The sequence below is a fragment of the Procambarus clarkii genome, chromosome 70 (assembly GCF_040958095.1).
Source record: "Procambarus clarkii isolate CNS0578487 chromosome 70, FALCON_Pclarkii_2.0, whole genome shotgun sequence".
Lineage (NCBI taxonomy): Eukaryota > Metazoa > Arthropoda > Malacostraca > Decapoda > Cambaridae > Procambarus > Procambarus clarkii.
Window position 1 is genome coordinate 27582089 of NC_091219.1, and position 23050 is coordinate 27605138.

Sequence of the window (23050 nt, forward strand, 5' to 3'; positions counted from 1 at the left end):
ATATATACTTTCCTATTTTATATCCGATATTCCCTAAACAGTTTCTCACTCACCTTATGAACTACACAAAATTAACACTGGAAAGGTTTACCATCAAATATACAAAAACAAAGTAACAAAATTACTTAGGACAGCGATTAATATTTTATTGACTTCAAGGAAACCAAAAATACTGTTTTGGACACATAAGGCAAGTCATCACAAAATGTACATAATTCTCTAGCCTTACTACCACCAACATTGCCTCGTTAAATCTCTCAAACACATGACTAAGTGAAATATTTTGCATTACTGTGTAGACTTAAATACTTTCCATTTACAATGTTAAGCACACAGTACAAAGGAAAGAATCATTGTAATTTTTTTTTATTATTTGTAACTAATGAATAAGCCTGAATAAGCACATTTTTGGATAAATGTAATAGCTGAATATTCTTACTCATATGTGACTCACGTGTTAAAAGCAGTTATATGTCAAAAGTGTACAGTACTTGTAGTTTTTGTGTAAAGATTATAAAATTACCGGCAAGTCAGTTGGAGAATAAATTGAATGGGCATAACCCGTCCTCCTAACAGGACGTCGTATTTTGGACATGTATTCTACACAGGGGCCAAAAATTGTCGTACTAGAACATGGTAGCGGCACACAAAATTGACACTGTCCAGTTTTCTGTTTTGGGTCCTCTGTTAGGTTAGGATAGGGCACTTTAGTACAACAGTTTCTGACGTTGGTAAACCTCAGGAGGATGGGCTGTGTTGACATGCTAACTTGTGCATAATTCCAGTCACCTGGATGTAACGTCTACTTTAGGACGGCACATTTCAAGGCTTTAAGCAAGAACAGAAATAATTAGGATGATGGCAATGATTGCCAGTTGTATGAAATTTGCAACAAAAGTGTCGAGTGTTAGCCACTCGCCACACCTTATATAAGACTTAAGATTTACTGCTTGGTCATTATTCATGAAACTGCAAATGAAGAACCATCCAGTTTCTTTTTCCACTACTTAACATCTAGTCTTTAAGTATATCACATGGCAAAACTTTCATACACTCCCAAGATATGGTTCATTTCTTCATGCCTGGTCATTTTCTTTTGAACCACACATTTAACTTTTAATTACACTAGTCTTGAGTTCACAGAGGAGTTGTTCTAATAGTGTTGACAGATCTGTTCTGCTTGTGCATCTATAGTTTGTGTGCATGCACTTGAGAGTCATAGTTTTCTCTGTATAGCTTCAATTTTATAGTCGTGCTTTATCACAACTAGATGTACAGTATCTGCCTGATGTCAGCTTGTCTTGAGTAAGAGAATAGTGATATAGTTTTACTGACTTCTAGTAGACTTTCTTCAGTGCGGACAGGAACCACTGTAATAAATGGTAAAATGAATGAAGTATAACGGGTAAAATAAACCGGCGTTGAATGAAATGAAAAGCCAATTTCTAGGCTGTATTGTACTGTATCTCTGATGTAGGTGCCATCAGTCGTGGAGTTCTACAACTTACCTGGAACCAAGAGCCAGAACCTGGCCCCCCCCCCCCTTCACAGAGGAACAGGGAGCCATGACATTTATATATAGTTATTCATTTATGCCACCACCAAGGAAGGCACTCGGAAAGTCTCTGCAAAAAGAACTCCGTAACTATTGACACTAGGTAGTATGGCACGTAATCAGTGATGATAGCTTCAGGTAGCCTCGAGGGCTCACCCAGAAACTAGTGTTTCATTTCATTCAATGCTTTTTTTTTTTTGTGCACCATAATGAACCACAAACATGGTGTGTTCATAGTCTATACACACACAACATGATTCCAAGGTCAGCCTAGCACTCGACAGCTGTGTGGTTGGAGCTGCCACAAATACATTTTACATGACTATTTCAATTCACTGATTTCTCTGTAGCTTTTTCCAGTAATTTTATTCAATATTGTGTAATTTGAGGAATATATACAGTTAAATGTGTTGAACATTGTTATACTCAAAATGTGGTGCTCATATCTATGTAAAGTGTATACAGTATTTGCATTTATTTCATTTCCAGTAGTTATTGCATTCATATACGGTATGTATTTTTTGTGGTCTGGAATGGATTAATCCAATTTACATTACTCCTTATGGGTTTAAAGTGCTCATCACTCGAACTGTCTTCAGGAATCAATTAAGTTTGAGTAGCGAGGTTCCACTGTACCTGCATATCTTGTTCCATAAAAAAACCTCTACATAATGGGTAACATTAGTACAGTAGTTGATTGAATATTTTGTCGAGACCTGTGAGGAGTGTTGCAAGTGTTGTTGCCTTAGGAATAATGAACTTTCACATTTGTTGATTCTACCCTGGACCTGGAGAAACCCTATCCAAAGAAGCCTGATCCAAAACTTCAACATTGTGAATGTCCTTGACCAATATCTTTCCTAAACTGAGTGACTTCACTACCATTTCACCCAAAGTATTGTATTCCCAAAAAACTCAATTTTTTTGCCTGAAATCATGTGGTACAGTACATGCTGGTAACTGGCACTTACCTCTGCTTGTTCTAGGCAATTTATATGTACTAATTTTGAGTTATCACCACCACCAAACATTCCTAGAACTCTCCTCTTTTCCTGTTTTACTGAAAGACGTAAGCCTTTGGGAGTGAGAACGGGAGGTTCTGACAGCTCATCATACGTGTGCACCCAATCAACCTGAAAGAGATAGAAATTTTTTTAATGCAAAAAAAAAAAAAAAAAAAAAATAAAAAAATAAAAGCGTTGATTGTAATGAAATGCCAATTTCTCTATGAGCCTCAGTGGCTCCCTGAAGTTACTATGCTGTTAAAATACCAAACTATTAAATGCCATCAGTCATAGTTCTTTCAAGCCGACTGGGGACCATGAACTAGAACTTGGCCCTGTCATGTCTCGGAGGCCCAGGGAAACCAACCAAGAAGCCCCCCCAGAGAAGAGACTGACCAGGGACAATGCATGCAGTCAACCAGGGGCAAAAGAAAAATTGGGTCAGCTGCTAAGATCAAAGGCCAGAGAGCCACAGGACAACTGGGAAGATGTAGGACACCCACCAAAAAGACAATGTTCCCACTGCCAACACCAGAAGAGCCCACATCGGTGTGACCCAAACAGGCGAAAAGAGGAAGCCTGTCTGGAAAGCCTAGAACCCCAGAACAGAGGGGAAGGGGGGCCATCCAACCACATCGCGGACTGAGGGCGACAATAAAAAGTCGATGAACTCGGGAGGAAAGAAACCGGGTCAAGCCACTCCTGATCACCGAGGGGGGGAGAGAGAGAGAGAGAAAAAAAGAGATGGCCCAAATGGAAGAGAGGCCACCCAAAGAAGAGGGTGAATCTGGAATCTATCAGATGGAGAATGTGCCAGGAAACACCAGATACACAGCATATGACACTCCAGAAGGCCTACTTCTACCCACAAAACCAACCGTCATGGAACAAGAATGAAGCCCCGAGGATGGAAACTCTAAACGGGTGAAAAAAGCTGCAAACATTTAGGAACTACAGACCAACACCGAGGAAAGAGGTAGAAAGAGGCTGACAGGAGAGCCAGGGCCAATGCAATACAAAAGAAATATGCCAAACCAACCAGATCACCCGAACGTTGAATGTTGAGGAAATGGCCACTGCCACCAGGAGCATGGGAACATGTATCATGGAGTAGTTGCAGCCAAGGAGGAGGCCAACATAACCACCACCAGAGACCCCTCCACTTAGCGCCTCTACAGTCCTCAAGAGAGAAGCAGGAAGCAGTGCAAAGAGGCCCAGGTATGCACAACAGAAACCCCCAATATAGATGAACACAATGACAAATGCCACAAGCACTGCCAACAACTAATGGAGGAAGAGGCTGTATGAAGCCACACTCCAAGAAAGGCAAGAGCAACAAGCAACCAATGAGAGGCACAAGGCTCTGCTGCCCGAAGCACAGAGGGAAAAGCCTCATAACATTAGATTGAGAACATGATAAAAAGGCGCAAAGTACCAAGAAAATGTTTGCTGATCAGGGACACCAGAACCCGAGCAATGAAGACCAGAACATGCAGGAAGCACACAAAAGCAACACTAGCCCCCACGAAGAGACTCGAGAGACAAGCACCTGTGAGGTGCCAACTCTAACGGTCCTAATATCCACTGGGCCAAACCCTAGGGAAAGCTGCACCCAATCAGGAACTTAGAGAGAACATACCCCCTGTAACCAAAGATCCATCACTGAAGGCACAAACTGCCATGGAGGGTTAACAAGGGACTGAAGGTCCCAAAAGTGACATTTTCCCCAGTCCTGGGAGCTGCTACAAGAGGGCCCAGAGCAAAGCCAACGTCCAACACCCGGGAGTGTCCAAGGAAAAAGCTTCAAATGAAGGAGGGCTGGTCATAATATTGTGTCTTTTGTGTCACACACTTGTTCCTCTATACTGTTTATTTCTGGGGGAAGCCCCTTGTGGCTCCCTAAGCTACCATCTCCAATGTAAGTGCTTGGAGTTGGAGAATTCTCTGGCCTACCTGGGACCCAGAGCCAGAACCTGGTCCCATCATAGAGGCGAAGGGAGCTGTGGCATTTATATATTACGTTATACATTTATGTAACCATCAAGGAAGACACCCAGTAAGTCAGCGAGTTAAAACAAACCACATCTGGCTGCCACCTTCCGACTTCTGGAACTGAAAGATGAGCTACCTGAAGAGGTTAAAGGTGTTAAATATACAAAGCTAGAATAGAAAGAGGGGATATGACCATTACTTACAAAATAGTAACAGGAATTGACAAAATTTAAAAGAATTTTTGAAAACTACAAAAAGAGAACATAGGTTCAAACTAAGGAAACAGAACTACTGAACAAACATTAGAAAGTTCACTTTTGCAAACAGAATGGTGGACAGTTAGAACAAATTAAATGAGAAGGTGATGGATGTCAAAAACTTACCAGTTTCAAGGCGTCCTATGACAGAGAACCGAGAAGATGGGATACTACAAGCATAGCTCTCCTCCTATTACTTGGATAATTCAGACTTACTTTGTCTAAAGTAATTACATTTGTAATACTGTATATAATTTGTGTCCAATGATTCTGCCTTGTATGTGACATATCCTCCCCCTGTGGGGAGGTTCTTCAATGGTACCACCTTATGTGTGGCTTATCCCACCCTATGCCGAGTCTGTACATTGGTCCCACCTTGCATGTGGTGTATCCCACCCAGTGCTCAGACTCTACTTGCATATGCCTCATTTAAAATTGTCTACTTGTAAAGTTTACTACTGTAACACTTTTAAAGTCACAGGTAAAGTATCTAGGATATTTGGATAATACAGTATATGAACTTCCTGCATTATCTGATTTTACATACCGGTAATTATTTTCCTAAAATAGTCAAAATAATTTCAGCTCTAAGCAATTGTATCAACACCACACAGGAAACTAACCTTAAGGTGCCCCATAATATCATTGCGGGAAACTTGCATAATTCGCTGGTTTGTAGCAATCAGTAGAGACTTGCTGGCAGTAATGTAAGCATGAGCAATATATAAATCTGTTTTTGCATACCGTCCTTTCTCTAACTCCTGAAAAGAAACACATTAATTCAAATTATAATTCAGTTTCCCTCATATTATATTATCATTAGCATAATAACTTATATAAATGCACACCATCAGAGGGTGGTTATAGCATAAGATTCTCCACGATATTTTAACACCACACAAACCTTTCACTCTTTCATGTTCTTTAAACCATCCCTTTGTCCTTTCTTCTACAATATTGGTCATCTGCATCTATCACATGATTCCTTTGTACATTCTTGTAAATAATTCTCAGGCATCCAAACACATCCATTCTACCTAATTATAGTACACTTCACCCATTCAACATTTCATTCCGTCAACCTTTTCACTTACACCACATTGTGTTAAGGGTTCGAACCTACGTCCAGGATGATCCCAGACATGCCTTAGTCGACTGCACCATGACATGGTAAAAGAATTGGCGCAGTCGACTAAAGCGCGTCTGGTATCATCCCGGACGTAGGTTCAAACCTTCATCACAGCCCTTGTGGATTTGTTCATTTAACATGCATTCATTTATTCATGCTATTGTTATTATTCATAACATTCATTTATCATGCTATTGGGATTTGTGTGTGTATAAGGAAATAGCAGTTGGCCCAGATTGAGTTTCACCTTGGGTCCCGAGATAATGAGCTCCCGAGCCCAGCATTCCATTTCAACTGATTTTTCAGGCATCCCTGTGTACAGGAGTCCTAGCAGATATGTGGAAAAAGGCTAACATAGTTCCAATCTACAAACATGGCAATAAAGACAACCCTCCCCCTTAATTGTAGACCTGTATCACTGACAAGTGTAATAGTCAAAATGTTGGGAAAAATAATTAAAACTAATTAAAATTAAGGAAGAACACCTGGAGAAAATCAACATTTCCCAAACCATTAATATAATAAAGTAATCTACTATTGATCATCAATCATGTTAATAGTGTATAAAATAGTCCACAATTTTATCACCCTAAAATTTAGCAGAAATGAAATATAAGAAGCGAGATGTGCAATAGCATTGTGATACGAGTTAAAAGTTACTTTACTTAGACTTGGGACAACTGACAATGGAAAACAACAAAAATAATTAATCTTTAAATGGTGTCAGTGACTAAGGCATTACTACATAACAAAAATATTACTATGCATACCAGTAGCATTCTAGCTCCCTGGGCAAACCGTTTTACATATGGTCGGACAACCCCATCAGAGTCGATCAATCTAGTTGGACGATAACGCTCTATCTCTTCAGTGGCATCTGTGGCTCTGTTGACATTAAATAATGACATCCTCACATCAAATTATGAGATATTTCAAAATTAAACAATGTGGTGAAACTGGATGATTATATTGTGCACTATTACATTGATGCATATCCTTTGATGATACTGATGATGTTCATACTGTACACAGTATAAAACAGCTATGACAAAAGTTATATGGAAGTAAATTGATGTATATTAAGATGACATATACCAACAACCTGTGCATTATGATGCACAGCCTGTAATTCTTACATGCTTCTAAGAATTACAGAACCCTGATATAACCACTTGCCTCATAACTGCATCAAAAGATCCACTGGCAAAATCTATGACTCCAGGAGGCTGGACGAGTAACCAGGCCCACAACTCCTTTGCCTACCCCCTTGAAGAACCCCTCCACACCTTCTTCCTTGGCTCCATCAATTGGTTTTAAGAAAACTCCTGTCACACCATCAACAACTCCCTGTAAGAATATCCACAGTAAAGCATGTGTCACACCATCAACAACATGTAGGAATATCCACAGTAAAGCATGTGTCACACCACCAACAACTCCCTGTAAGAATATCCACAGTAAAGCATGTGTCACACCACCAACAACTCCCTGTAAGAATATCCACAGTAAAGCATGTGTCACACCACCAACAACAACATGTAAGAATATCCACAGTAAAGCATGTGTCACACCACCAACAACAACAACATGTAAGAATATCCACAGTAAAGCATGTGTCACACTATCAACAACATGTAGGAATATCCACAGTAAAGCATGTGTCACACCATTAACAACCACATGTAAGAATATCCACAGTAAAGCATAAAATCAACCCATCAACAACTCCCTGTAAGAATAAAACTAAATGGGGCAGAATGCCTGGAAAGAAATGACATAACATGTATGTTGGTCACAATACTCACAACAATACAGTATGGATTTTGAGCAGGCAGATCCTGTGTCACAAACAGTTTTTATGACAGTCACAAACTTTACAGGGGAAGAGATGGTTGGATGGACTGCCTTTATCTGGATGAAAAAAGGCTTTTGACAGACTACACAAGAGGTTGTTCTGGAAGGTGGAACATGCTGGAGAGGTGACTGCTGACATAAATGAAAAATATTCTGACAGAACAACGACGGGTGGTAATTAGAGAATGTTTTAAACTGGAGAAATGTTATTGTGGAGTACCACAGTGTTCAGTTCTAGCACAAATAATGTTCATTGTCTGTATAAATTATCTACCAGAAACATGTTCATAATTATATGTTTGCTTATGATGCTAAGCTATTAGGGAAGATAAGACACTTAAATGATTGTCATGCCCGTCAAGATGACCTGGACAAATTAAATTTATTGAGCAACAATTGGCAGATGGCATTCAGCATGATTAACTGCTACATTATGGATTGTGGAATAAAGAAAAATAGGCCACAAACAACCTACACAACATGAAAAAGTATTAAAGATAGTAAACTGTCACCAGAGGAACACAAAGACATTATGTGGGGAACATGTACTACATTTCCAACTTCAGAATTGATGTTAGATACATGGATGTCAATTCATTAAAGAAATTATTCACAACGTTTGTGAGACCAACAGTTACAGGGCACCCTATTATCTCCAGGTCATCAATAAACTTGAAAAGGTGCAAAGACATGCTACTAAATGGCTTTGGAATTGAAAACAAGAACAACAAGAAAAGGCTAGAGGTGTTAAACATGCCAAAGCTTAAATATAATAGGAAAAAGGCAAAATGATCACCATGTACAAAATAGTAGTACAAGGAATCAATAAAATTGACAAAGAGGAATTCTTGAAACCTGCAATTTCAAGAACAATAAACCACAGATGCAAGCAAGCTACAGAAAGGTGCCCCCCAAAATTAGAAAGTTCTCTTTTGCAAACAGAGTGGTAGAAGATTGGAACAAGTAAACTGAGAATGTGATGGATGCCAGTACTATACTTTCAAAGTGCCATGACAGAATTGGGAAGGCGGGACACCATGAATAATCCTGCGATTACACTTAGGTCATTACCAGTATATGGCAAACAAAGGACAGGTAAAGATCCCACTGTACCACCATACCTCACCTAACTAGGGCAAGGGAAGGACGAGGGCAAAAAAATACAAATGCACGCATAGACCCCACAGCTGCGAATAGCAGCACAGACACACCCAGCACCAGATGCAACCTCCATCAGGCAACGAGGTGTGGACAATTTCCAGATGCAATATAAGGGCCATGTGACCTATGTGGTGTACATGGACTCTGCAAAGGCATTTGATAAATGTGACCATGGAGTGACGGCCCACAAAATGAGGTCAATAGGAATAACAGGTAAAGTAAGGTGATAGCTATTAAATTTTCTGTCAAACAGAATGCAAAGAGTAGCGATCAAATAAAAGAGAGTACAAGCACAGTGAAAAGCTCTGTACCTCAGAGCATAGTCCTTACACCACCACTTTTCCTAATTCTCATATCAGATATAAACAAAAATGCAAGTCACAGCCTTGTATCATCTTTTTCAGAAGACAAAAATCAGCATGAAAATTACTTTTGTAGAAGACATTGAAAACTATAAGCTGATATTAATAAAGTTTTTGATTGGCCAACAGAAAATAACATGATGTTTAACAGTGATAAATTCCAAGTACTTGGGTATGGTAAAATTGAAGACCTTAAATAAAATATGGTACAAAACACAATCAAATCTGCCCATAGTAGGAAAGCAGCATGTAAAGGATCTGGGAACAATGATGTCTGATGACCAAACTTTTAGGGAGCATAACCAAGCAAATATAGTGTCAGCCAGAAAGATGATAGAATGGATTACAAGAACCTTTAAATCCAGGAATCCCATCACAATGGTTCTACTATTCAAGTCATTTGTGCTGTCCTGTCTGGAGTACTTGAGTGCCCCACAAAAAAGGAAACCAAAGTGACTTGCCTGGATTCAGACAATGAACCACCTGGGAGCAGTCTGAATGAAGCTGGAACATGGAGTCCATCCACCAGGACATGAAGCAACTACACTGTGTGCCAAACTGCAGTGAACTTACACACTGTGCTGCATGCCCTATGCAAAGAACCTACTGAATGGCCCTGAGCATTGATGTGAGTGCTGGTCACAAAACCCCATCTGAAGGTCGAGGCATCTGTGAAGAGGTTAAGCACCAGGGGAGGATGAAGGCATGGGACAGAACTCCCAAAATCCCAACGAGGAAATTAGTAAACAGAAGCCATTGATGGGATCACAGAATTATATAATTAAAACTTTTGCATGCATATCTTGAGGTTATCTTGAGATGATTTCGGGGCTTAGTGTCCCCGCGGCCCGGTCCTCGACCAGGCCTCCACCCCCAGGAAGCAGCCCGTGACAGCTGACTAACCCCCAGGTACCTATTTTACTGCTAGGTAACAGGGGCATAGGGTGAAAGAAACTCTGCCCATTGTTTCTCGCCGGCGCCTGGGATCGAACCCAGGACCACAGGATCACAAGTCCAGCGTGCTGTCCGCTCGGCCGACCGGCTCCGGCACCATTACAGCTTCCAACAGTGCCACCACCAGTGCCACCAACAGTGCCACCACTAGTGCCACCAACAGTGCCACCACTAGTGTCACCACCAGTGCCACCACCAGTGCCACCACTAGTGCCACCACCAGTGCCACCAGTGCCACCAACAGAGCCACTAGTGCCACCACTAGTGCCACCAACAGTGCCACCACCAGTGCCACCAACAGTGCCACCACTAGTGCCACCAACAGTGTCACCAACAGTGCCACCACCAGTGCCACCACTAGTGCCACCACCAGTGCCACCACTAGTGCCACCAACAGTGCCACCACTAGTGCCACCACCAGTGCCACCACTAGTGCCACCACTAGTGCCACCAACAGTGCCACCACTAGTGCCACCACTAGTGCCACCACCAGTGCCACCACCAGTGCCACCGCTAGTGCCACCACCAGTGCCACCACTAGTGCCACCACCAGTGCCACCACCAGTGCCACCACCAGTGCCACCAACAGTGCCACCACCAGTGCCACCAACAGTGCCACCACCAGTGCCACCAACAGTGCCACCACTAGTGCCACCAACAGTGCCACCACCAGTGCCACCAACAGTGCCACCACCAGTGCCACCAACAGTGCCACCACCAGTGCCACCAGTGCCACCACTAGTACCACCAACAGTGCCACCACTAGTGCCACCACCAGTGCCACCACCAGTGCCACCACCAGTGCCACCACTAGTGCCACCAACAGTGCCACCATCAGTGCCACCAACAGTGCCACCACTAGTGCCACCAACAGTGCCACCAACAGTGCCACCACTGCCGCCACCAGTGCCACCACTGCCGCCACCAGTGCCACCAACAGTGCCACCAACAGTGCCACCACCAGTGCCACCACTAGTGCCACCACTAGTGCCACCAACAGTGCCACCAACAGTGCCACCAAGAGTGCCACCACCAATGCCACCACCAGTGCCACCAACAGTGCGAAGCTGAGTGTCAGTGCCACGTTCCTTCAGCAATCAATAAATGGCAGGTAGGGAGAGCCTCACACCCCATGGCACTCCTCTCTCTTCCTCACACACCATGGCACTCCTCTCTCTCTCTTCCTCACACCCCATGGCACTCCTCTCTCTCTGCCTCACACACCATGGCACTCCTCTCTCTCTGCCTCACACACCATGGCACTCCTCTCTCTCTTCCTCACACCCCATGGCACTCCTCTCTCTCTTCCTCACACCCCATGGCACTCCTCTCTCTCTTCCTCACACACCATGGCACTCCTCTCTCTCTGCCTCACACACCATGGCACTCCTCTCTCTCTGCCTCACACACCATGGCACTCCTCTCTCTCTGCCTCACACACCATGGCACTCCTCTCTCTCTGCCTCACACACCATGGCACTCCTCTCTCTCTGCCTCACACCCCATGGCACTCCTCTCTCTCTTCCTCACACACCATGGCACTCCTCTCTCTCTGCCTCACACACCATGGCACTCCTCTCTGCCTCACACACCATGGCACTCCTCTCTCTCTCTGCCTCACACCCCATGGCACTCCTCTCTCTCTCTCTGCCTCACACCCCATGGCACTCCTCTCTCTTCCTCACACACCATGGCACTCCTCTCTCTCTCTTCCTCACACACCATGGCACTCCTCTCTGCCTCACACCCCATGGCACTCCTCTCTCTCTCTTCCTCACACCCCATGGCACTCCTCTCTCTCTCTTCCTCACACACCATGGCACTCCTCTCTCTCTCTTCCTCACACACCATGGCACTCCTCTCTCTCTGCCTCACACACCATGGCACTCCTCTCTCTCTGCCTCACACACCATGGCACTCCTCTCTCTCTGCCTCACACCCCATGGCACTCCTCTCTCTCTGCCTCACACACCATGGCACTCCTCTCTCTCTGCCTCACACCCCATGGCACTCCTCTCTCTCTGCCTCACACCCCATGGCACTCCTCTCTCTCTGCCTCACACACCATGGCACTCCTCTCTCTCTGCCTCACACACCATGGCACTTCTCTCTGCCTCACACTGCATTCCCTTAAAGAAATCATGAAGTGTGATTAATAATGAGAAAATGAGAAATATTTTGTTTGAATGGGGGTTTATATTTTGTTATCATTAGTGCTATCCTATTTAACAATATGAATAATGTTACTCAAGTTGCTTACTGTAACAATGCCTTTTCCTCCTCTAGCCAGACTCTCTATACCATCAGCTGGCTTGCGATGCATTGCTTCCCGTCGTCTTTTCTGGTAATCTTCATCAAGAGTCAGGGCTGCTACGCCTTTCCCTGAATACCAAATTAAATTAAATGATAAATTTTTTTCTGTTAACAGTACATGTGAATATTATTTCCAAAGTAAATGCATTTGTCTTCAAATAATATTTAGAGAAAATTTTAATATACTGTACATATACAGAACAATAACATATTTTACTTATGAACAAGGGAAAAAGAAGTAATTAGCTATGTAATTACCAATGGTTCCTGTGATACGGGAGACAGCACCAGCTGCACCACCAACAGTTTTACCCATAAAGCTGGTCACACCAAGCAACACTCCCTCAGCAAACTCTCCAGGACCTTCAATTGCTCCCTGCAACACACATTTAATCACCACTATATAGCAACAGTACACACAGTTATCTATCACTATGTAAATTAGACGTAAACAATTCATTGACTGGAAATTTAGGAGTTCTTACCAGAACCTCGGTTTGTACCATAGTTTTCCAATTTGTTCTAGCAGAAGTTTTTCCAGAAATATTCTATCATGTTTGATTATAGGCTGTCTTAAAGCATTAAACATAGGCCTAGTCCAACTAGTCTATGCCCATCCTGTACCCCAGACCATTCCCTCTACAAATTTGGGCGAGGGGTACAAGACCCCAAGCATCTGGCCTCCAACTTTGGGGATGACAGACAGACAGACATTCTCTCTTATAGATATAAATATCCCTTTCATTTGTAATGGTGAAAGAAAAATTCTATATACATGTAATTTCATTCCTTCAGAAAAAAGTAACTTCCTGAAGGAACAGTTGCAAATGTAAACAAAATGTTGCTCTAAACAAAATAAAAAAATGTATCTATTAATAGCAATTAACTCATATTTTTTCATACAAATAAAACATAAATGTATGACCCTTTGGCTATCAAAATATGAGTAATGGAACCACTAACCTGTATTGGTTCATAAAATAAATCTTCAACTCCTTTTGTCAATCCCACCACCAGACCAAAGGGGTTGCCAATCACATCAAGACCAAGCACAAGAACATAAAGCTGTTTGATCACTTGTCCACGGTAGTGAATTATCATTTCTTGTACCAGCTGATTCCAACTCATCCAGTGGTTGAGACGCTCCATGTATGCCAGTCTATCACACAAAATAACAATAAATTTTGGTATTAAACAAAAAATGAAGCATTTAATAAATTGAATTGCCCCTTTTGAGTGGTAACATGGTAGTTCTCCTCTGCCTTATGACACTAGCCTTCGTAAGATGCAGACATGTTCCTTCATAAAATATCCTATTTCTCTTATAAAGGTGTGGAGAGTTCAGTAGAAAGCATACTTCAGTCCACTCCTAATAAATAAATAAAAATTTATAGATATACGATATTATATAGATATTACATACATACATACATACATACACACACACACACCCCAAACAGTCCACCAAATACCACTAAAATGGGGTATTATGAAGGCTGTTTGTATAGTGGGTGGTTATATAATGGTGACTCTGTATGTGGCATTATTTGGTGGCACCGTATAAAACATATATGGATAAGGAAATGGTTTTTAAACATGGTTTAGATATTTAAGACTTGTACCTGAAGACAACATCCTGAACCTCAGTGAGGGTGACCCCAACACTCTGCAAGAAGAGGTGAATCACCTGTCCGCCCACCGGCATGCTCGCACCAGATTCCAGCCCAGTCAGTGAGAAACTCAGGTGCATCTGGTGGTAATAGTTGAACTTCTTAGTAACACTCAAGTTCTCTTTAAAATAGTGTAATGTAGATTCATCAACATCAGTACAGTATTTGACAATTGCAGTTTGACGTAAGTACTTATTGGAGCATTTGAAGGAATAGTTATCTACCTGTGCCTCACATCATTTTAATGTAATAATAAAAGAAAAGGTGTAAGAATTATTTATCACCTTGATTACAGCTATGAAATAAGCTATCATAATAACTGCTAATACATATTGCTGAGGCAATATGCCATGTTTCTTAAAATCCTTCCACTGCTCTTCAGACATCATTATTCCCAGATCCTTTACATGTTGCTTTCCTACTATGGGCAGATTTGATTGTGTTTTGTATCCTGTATTTTGTTTAAAGTCCTCATTTTTACCATACCCAACTACCTGGAATTTATTACTGTTAAACATCATGTTATTTTCTGCTGCCCAGTTAAATTTTTGTATTAATATCTGCTTGTAGTTTTTAATGTCTTTAACAGAAGTAATTTTCATGATGATTTTTGTGTCACCTGTAAAAGATTATACTTGTTACTTGTATTTTTTTTCTATATCTGATAAGAGAATCAGGAAAAGCAGTGGTGCAAGGACGGTACCCTGAAGAAGAGAGCTTTTAACTGCACTTGGCCTATTTTATTTGAATAACCGTTACTTGCTGCATTCCGTTTGATGGAAAATTTAATATCCCACATCCTACTTTACCTATTATTCCTATTGACCTCATTTTGTGGGCTATCATTCCATGGTCACATTTATCAAATACCTTTGCGAAGTCCATATATACCACTTCCACATTCTCTTTTTCTTCTAAAGCCTCTAAAGCCTCAAAGGTTTTGTCATAGTGGCCAAGTAGCTGTGAGGAGCATGATCATCTCACTCTTAATCCATGTTGGCCTGGGTTTTGGAGGTCATTGATCTTCACAAAACTAGAGATCTGACTCCTAATCACACTCTCAAATACTTTTATGAGGGACATTAGTGCAACTGGTTTATAATTCGTAGCCAATGTTTTGCTGCCTCACTTATATAGAGGAGCTATATCTGCTGATTTAAGTGCTTCTGGTATATCTCGTGTCCAAGCTCTTCTTATCCATTTCGTTTCTTATATGAGCTCGCTAAACTGGATATTTGGGTTATCTGGCCAAAATAGCATCCGAATAATTTTCTGGCAAAACTTTGCCATACCTGGACAGAAATTCAAATAACCAGAGATTAGGTTACATATATTTTCAAGAATTACACATTTCAAGATCTACAGTATCAAACAAGAAGACAAACTATCACAAGGTAAGCTTTAGTTTCTTTTTTTAATTACATTTTTTATTAATAGTGTGTGGAAATTCAAATTATGTTGGCTGGGGTACAAAATTTTTGAATATGGTAATTTTTGGGCTTTCCATGTAAGAATTCTGCTTATTTAGATGTCTGGTTTATCCAGCCACAGGGGAAGGCAGGTCCCTCCCATATAGTCCGGATAAGTGAGCTTAGACAGTACTAAGTGCATGTGCTACTGGCACTTTGCATATCTTTATAAATATTGAATTCCACTTCATTCTACGTGCATGTTACACAGTACAGTACTGTAGTATACAGGAAATGATACCAAGGGCAAAAATCACAACTTAGCTGAAAAAGTAGAACCCCAGAGCCAAAGGGAAAGAGAGGCAACCCAATTCACATTTATCAGTGCAAACACCTGCTGACCGTGAGCTATCTTTCCTCTTCCCCAAACGAGTGGGGGAGGCGAGGCAAACGAGCTTGCACTCGATAACGAGATTGCAAACAATCATTTGTTTACATAGTTGGAGGGGAGGGGGCAAGTGCTTTCGGTGGGTTTAGAGGCTGCCTTCTATATTGAAGGCAGCAGTGGTTTGTTTCACTCGGCTTTCTGGTTGTCTTCCCCTGTGGTGGCATAAATGTGTGTCACTGCTCTCTGCACCTCTTGTGAGGGGGGGGGGGGCAGGTTCTGGAACTGGTCCCTGGTAGGCCTATAGAACTTCGCAGTTGATGCAGTCTAGTAGATGGTACCATATCAGTATATGAGAGCTTCAGGAAGCCACAAGGGGCATCCCCCAGAAACTTCACATTGAGAATTAATTCATGCACCAGGTATAAACAGCTGGAGGCGGGGCATATAAAGCTAGATGTTACTGCCCCATAGTCACTGATAAGTAAGCACTGTGCACAGTGCCAATAAGTATTCACCTGGTTGTGCTTGGGTGGGGGGGGGGAGGGTTGAGGTTTTGCTCTTTGGTCCCACCTCATAACTGTCAATCAACTGGTGTACAGGTTCCATAACCAATTGGGTTCTATCATATCTACATTTGAACCTGTGTATGGAGTTTATCCCCACATCATCACTTTTTAGTACATTACATGTATTAACTACTCTAACACTGACAAAATTCTTCCTAATGTCTATGTGGCTTATTTGAATACCAAGTTTCCATCCGTGTCTTCTTGGTCATGTTCCTTCCATATTAAATACTGTAGTTTGTTTTTATGTACTCTATTAATTCCTCTGAGAACTTTATGGGTGGTAATAATGTGATGGGGTATCTGTCAGTGTGTGGACATGTCTGGTGTAGCAAATGCTACAAGTAAAAGGTAAACCCAAGATGTGACACTACACTAAAAACTGTACCCATAGCTGTACCTACCTTAATTGGTGAGAGATGAAGGTGATCAAAGAAATCTCTCTGCCCTCCAGAGGACTGATTCTTCACTGTTGTTGTTAAAGCTTCATGGACGATACCAGCATCATATTCATATTTCTCCGGCTGAAATATTCGTATTTTTACAAAAACTGAATTATTGCATTGATGATTCTATATAATAAAGCATTGCTCTCAAACTTGTAATAATTTTTTTTTTAATATTTGAGTGAAGTCAAATACCCTTTTCTGATGGCCACTCGGACATTATGCACTTTTACTTTTGGGTAAACACAATCTCCGACTGTTGTGGCCTACCAGAAGATTGCCCGAGCGAGGGTGGCAAATAATCCATACATCCCTCCCTCACTCATCGAGTGATGTTATGGCCTACTTGAAGATGGAGTGAAGGAGGGGAGTAGATGATTACTCCATCCCTCCTCCGTATGAATAAACTTACTGAGTAAAGATCAGGAGACTCATCAGCTGCGGGGAACAACACTTCTAAGACAGCAAATACAAACGGCAACTCGACTTTCACGTGGAATTCTTGTATGAGAACTGCCAGGTACTTGAACTGTGTAAACAGTGGAGATGTCATTCTCTGAACGATGCTTACTTCACAGAATGGTTTGGCAACTGAAAATATAAAATGAATTTACTAAACAGATTTTTCAGACACTGATGTTTACACCTCCAACTCTTCTATACTAATACATGATTCTTACCTGAAAACTAAGCACCATATTAATATGATTAGCATTTATATAACAAATAATTCTTGCATACTAAATTTGGTTAAATGTAATTTTCCACTCAAATGTTAACTATTGCTTAACATCCTATGGAAATGTACCTTACACTTGTTAATTCCTATGATAACATAGGAATGATCCCTGCACTGCACACAACTAGGGTTGTTTCAGGCCTATTAACAAATTTTAAACTTCCATGCATACAAGGGGCTCGCATATGCTTTCTCAGGCGAGACCTCTCAAATAGAGACAGAAAAGTTAAGCTAAATCTTCATGAAGTGAAATGTCTAAATGAGAGAAGAAATAAATACAAAAAAAAAAAATCTACAAGATGATAGGGATAGGCAAGCATGTGAAATGTACAAAAAAAGTAAATCAACAAAACCAACAGAGAAAGGGGAAGTAAAGGTCAAGGGGAGAGGAAACAGTCCTGAAACTCGTATATAAATGAGATGCGATAAAAACATAAGCGAGATCAAAACATAAGTGGAGTGAGATTAAAAAAGCCCACTGGAGTTGAACAATATAATGTAGCTTAAGATGCCAGATATTGCTGCACTAATGGAGATAAGACTTAAAGATGATGATATAAAAAGGTCATATTCCCAAGGGGCTACTCAATTTGGAGATGCGACAAAAATTTGGTAAGGTGGAGGCATTACCGAGCTGGTGAAAGAACATCTATAGGTAAACGAATTAATGATTGATAACTCACGAGAAGTTGACATAATGGCACTGGAGATTTGTAATCAGGATGATGACTAATAATCATAAATACACACAGTCCACTGGCATGCAATGCATGGACAAAGAAGCCGTATGGCAAACAAGGGGGCCTCGTAAATATCTTAAGAGATTATAGTAAGAGTAGATAAAGACAGATCAAGATTGTTGGTCCTTAATGACTTCAACTTAAAACCCGTAGATAGGGTGGGCTATGAAGCAAGAACAGAGGCCTTTTGGACTGGCAGATTTGTAAACCTCATCCTGGAGACATTCATGTATCAACACATGATGCATGATGTTGAGAGGCGGGACTAAAGTGCCAAAGCTCAACCCCCATAAGCACAACTAGGCGAGAACATTAAACAGGCCGCAAAATTGAGGAAAGGGGATGTTCCTTCAATACTGGATTTGATATTCACCAGGAAAGTGGAGATATTTAACATTCAGTACTTCCCCCTTTGGGTAAAAGTGACAATGTTGTTTAAGAAATAAAGCATGCAATACGTTATAGTCAAGAAGAGAACGAGGAAAATGAAGCAGCTGAAAAACTATTTCAGGAGAGGACACTATGTGGAAAATATAAAGTTCTTTAATGAATCTGGAAAGATCTTAGGCAAGGAATTAAATGAAATGTATGCCAAATTTTGTGACGTACATAAATTTTTTTTATACCAAAATAGAGATGCAGAACTAGAAAACAGGATTAGTTCAATAGAAATTGGAAGAGGTCCATAGACCAAAAGACAAAAATTGGAATCAATATGGGAAGAGGTCAAACCCTCAAACATACCAGCCATACAAAGAAGCAAGAAACTCATCTCATGGCAGTGAGATAAGGGCGGATAGAAATGTTGAGAAAAGGATAGCAGACACACACACCACCTTGATGTACTGGTCAGTTGTAGCCTAGGCCAAGGGCTATAAAATGAAAAATGAACCAATTTTATTTTCTTCAGTCTGACTTCCATACAGCCAAATATATACATGGAGGGAGAACCACACCACATCTACCCTTATCAAGAACTATACACGAGTGTATAATAAAATTAATAGTATTAAATGACGTTGCATGTAAACATTCACAAATGCAATAACTAACCAGTCTCGGCCATAACACTTCGGGAGGTCGGAACTCGAGCCAGGACAACTGGAAACATCACATCAGTCATCTGGTTGTCAATTTGCACACTGTTAATTTTGAGGTGAATCTGCTTCTGATGAGAAGATGTTTTCATCTGAAAAATCAAAATCAAATGTTGAGTGTATTGACTTTTTTGTGGTGGGTCACTCAATATCCCTCTGACCAACAGCACTGAGGCTGCCAAGCCTTAAGACCCCACCTTCCTAACCAATATTTTTATCCTCTATACATTCAATACTTGTGTAAAAAAAAAAAAAAAAGAGGTGACTATACATAATGAAATGCCAATTTCTGGCAAGTTCCAATGGCTCCCTGAAGCTACCATCTCTGATGTAGGTGCCATCAGTTGTTGAATACTCTGTCTACTGGGGACCCAGTGCCAGAACCTGATCCCCTCATTGAGGCACAGGGAGCTGTGGCAGTTACATATTAAGTTATTCATTTATGCCACCACTGAGGAAGATACCCAGAAAGTCTTCAAGTCAAAACAAACCACAGCTAGCTACCTTCAAGACATGTAGGCTCGAAAACGGTCATATAACTCCCCAAACAATGTAAACAAACAATCGAAACTGTTACAAGATCAGCACCCACTCGTCCACCCCTCCCACCCTTTCCCTTATTTGGGAGGAAGGGGGGTGGGGTGGATGAAGGGCTAGGTCAAAGCTCACAGGCTGCTCCACGGGGCAGTTCAACGAACGATGCAAGAACCCGGCATGGAGTGGAGCATGAACAGCATGGAGAGCCAAACCCCAAGAATTCTACAGAAGAGCTAGTTGAAGAGACCCGCTCCAAAGGCTCCAAAGAGACATGAACCGAAGAGACCATTCCCCGTTAAAAAAATGGAGCTCGATCACAGGGTCACAGAGCCTGAAGGAATCCAAACCCTCAACACTGCCTGCCACACCGTCACAAACTCCTGAACAGTACTGTGTGCCTGACAGATGGAGGGAGTCACAGACTGGCGAGACTGGTGAACCCTGATCACACAGCCCCAACCAAGAACCAAGATATGGTATGAACCAAGAATGGTATGGACCCCTGGCATTTGGTATGGCCCCACAGTGACCAACAGCAGGTGACACCTGGCTCGACCAGACCACAGTGAAAGGCGAGAACGAAACCCATAAACACACAATAAGTAAGCAATAGGCCGACAAGCAATAAAATTTAATAGAAGTTGAATTAAAGTTTATACAGGTGTACATCAAACTGCAGGTGTGTGAAATAATTAAAAAAAAAAAAACTTGAAATTTAAATACTGTACCTGGAACCAAATGCCTGGCTGGAATGTTCGACGAATTTTTCGCTTGAAAGGCTTGTTGCAAGTCATGGTAGCAAAGTCAACCTGTTGAAACAGAAAATTCCATTAAAAATGATTCACAAAGTGGTCAATCATAACTAATATCATACCATACCAACGAGGTCAATGGTACTAAATGCAATAAAATATAATACCTGTACCATTAAATACATAGGTAAAATATAAAGATCAAAATTATAATAAATATAAATTTCATAATAGCAATGATAAGGCATTGAGAGAACTGATATAATCCTTTCCGAGTCATCTCCCTCGATTACTATCTGAGCAAATAGTCAGGATCCACACAGGACAATGAGATGCCAAGAACTCCTCAACCTTCCTCACCATGACAAGAAACTTTGCAAATAGTCTTGCAACACCAAGGAACATTACAAATCTATCCTCATTTCAAGAAATAATTGGCAGCATGGGGAACTAGAAGAAAAGCTAATGGCCCCCATAGGACAAAGCCCATAAGATGGTCGACACTTAGCCAAGAAACAGTGGGATACGCTGTGACAGTTGGAGATCCGAGGAGCACAATACAATAGATAACTACATCAGTGGCAAGACTAAGCTTGCAGTCTGATGTTGGCCGTGGGCTCTGGGCCACCTGGTGGTGGCCATCGTTACTGATTACTAACAGGTTCAAGCTAATTTCAAGCAAACCAATTGTTTAGATTTCAATGCTTTGCTTTCTATGAACCTTGCAATTGTCTGCAAAGCTTTGCTGACTTTCTGAATGCTTTTTCAGTGTGTTTGTGATATTAGTTCCTGCTCCTTGTGCGTGATATGGCAGGGAAGGGGAGGGAAGGCAGATTTTGTTTCCAGTCCCCAGTAGGCCAAAAAAGATTACTACAATTATGTGACCTAGTAGTGTGGAGCCACCAAGGAGCTCCTCCCAGACAGGTGGAACAAAAACATGGGAGGCAGAGAGAAAGGAAATGATCAAAGTAAAAAAAGCCCAGGCAAGCACATGCCAGCATGCTAGACAAGCCAGAGAGAGCACTACATCCGCCTTCTAAAGGAGGGGAGTGAGAAATCTGGGCAAAGCCTCTAAAACCCCCACCACAGCCAATATGGATGCAACACCTGGCACTGAAGCTAAAAAACATCGAAGCCACCCCAGAACAGAGAACAGCTCAACCACAGTCGAGATGCTGAAAATTAAAGCAATGTGAACATGGAACACATGATACCCTGCAGCTAAGGATGGCACCAAAGGCCCACCTTGACTAGAAGAACCATGAGCACTGGCATGACCCTTCCGAGAGGCCCAAGAAAGGCCACCCCGAATGACCAACAAATCTGACAGAGGACGGCAACTAGATGAGGCTGCCTGCAGAAACTGAGTCACAGCACTCTCAGCAAACAATAATGGACAAAAGGGCAAAGAAAACTTAAGAGCCAGGGCCCAAACAGAGTCCAAGTATTGAGCGAGGAGGGCCTGACGACACAAGAGGCAAAGAACCAAGGTACCGCCTCCCGAAGGATCGGTGCAAACAGCGCAGTCGATGCCCTGACAGCCGAAGCCAACGCCCCAGACGAAGGCCCGGCATTCAACACCTCCATGTCCTCCCCAAGCCAGTCCAAGGACAACTCAAGAAGGGAAAAGAAGCACAAGACCAAGGTCAAATGCCACAGGTGCAAAAGTCCTGAGTAGCCAAGGTAAGTAAAAGAGCGGGGACCTGCACGTGCAGCTGCTGAAGGCCAACATCCCAAGGAGGCACGGAGTGAAAACGCACACATTGAGTTCTAAATTGCCCTCAGGTAACCTAGAGAACGGTCCATAAATCAACAGCCCTGCTTCCAAACTAGTATTTACCGATGTATTTTCTGAATTTAAACTTCTCCACCTCATATTTATTGTTTTGAGTTATATTTTGTGTTGATATATTTAAAACCACATTTATAACCCCCTTTGTTATACCCTTTCATCCATTTATATACTTCAGTCATGTCGAGCCCATTTCTTGGATTAACTGTCGTCTTTCTCTTTTGCTTTCTCATTGGATTTTTCTCACTTTTAGTTGGACTCCAATCCCCAAGATCCTTTTGCCTTAGAGTGAGCCAAATTTTAATCTTGGGGTTGGTCAGGGTAGGTCTCAGA

General features: G+C 41.8%; 1 protein-coding gene across 1 annotated transcript in view; it reads right to left on the reverse strand.

Annotated features, from left to right (window-relative positions):
- Positions 1-129: 129 nt before the first annotated feature.
- The window catches only part of LOC123775366 (vacuolar protein sorting 13C), a 115501-nt gene continuing 92580 nt past the window's right edge, over positions 130-23050 (reverse strand). Inside the window, 14 exon segments of the mRNA XM_045770512.2 lie at positions 130-1370; positions 2527-2688; positions 5432-5569; positions 6708-6822; positions 7114-7157; positions 7159-7284; positions 12529-12650; positions 12840-12957; positions 13545-13740; positions 14204-14331; positions 17019-17138; positions 17473-17651; positions 19593-19728; positions 20902-20982. Coding sequence (XP_045626468.2) covers positions 1338-1370; positions 2527-2688; positions 5432-5569; positions 6708-6822; positions 7114-7157; positions 7159-7284; positions 12529-12650; positions 12840-12957; positions 13545-13740; positions 14204-14331; positions 17019-17138; positions 17473-17651; positions 19593-19728; positions 20902-20982 — 1698 coding nt within the window. The 3' untranslated portion in view covers positions 130-1337.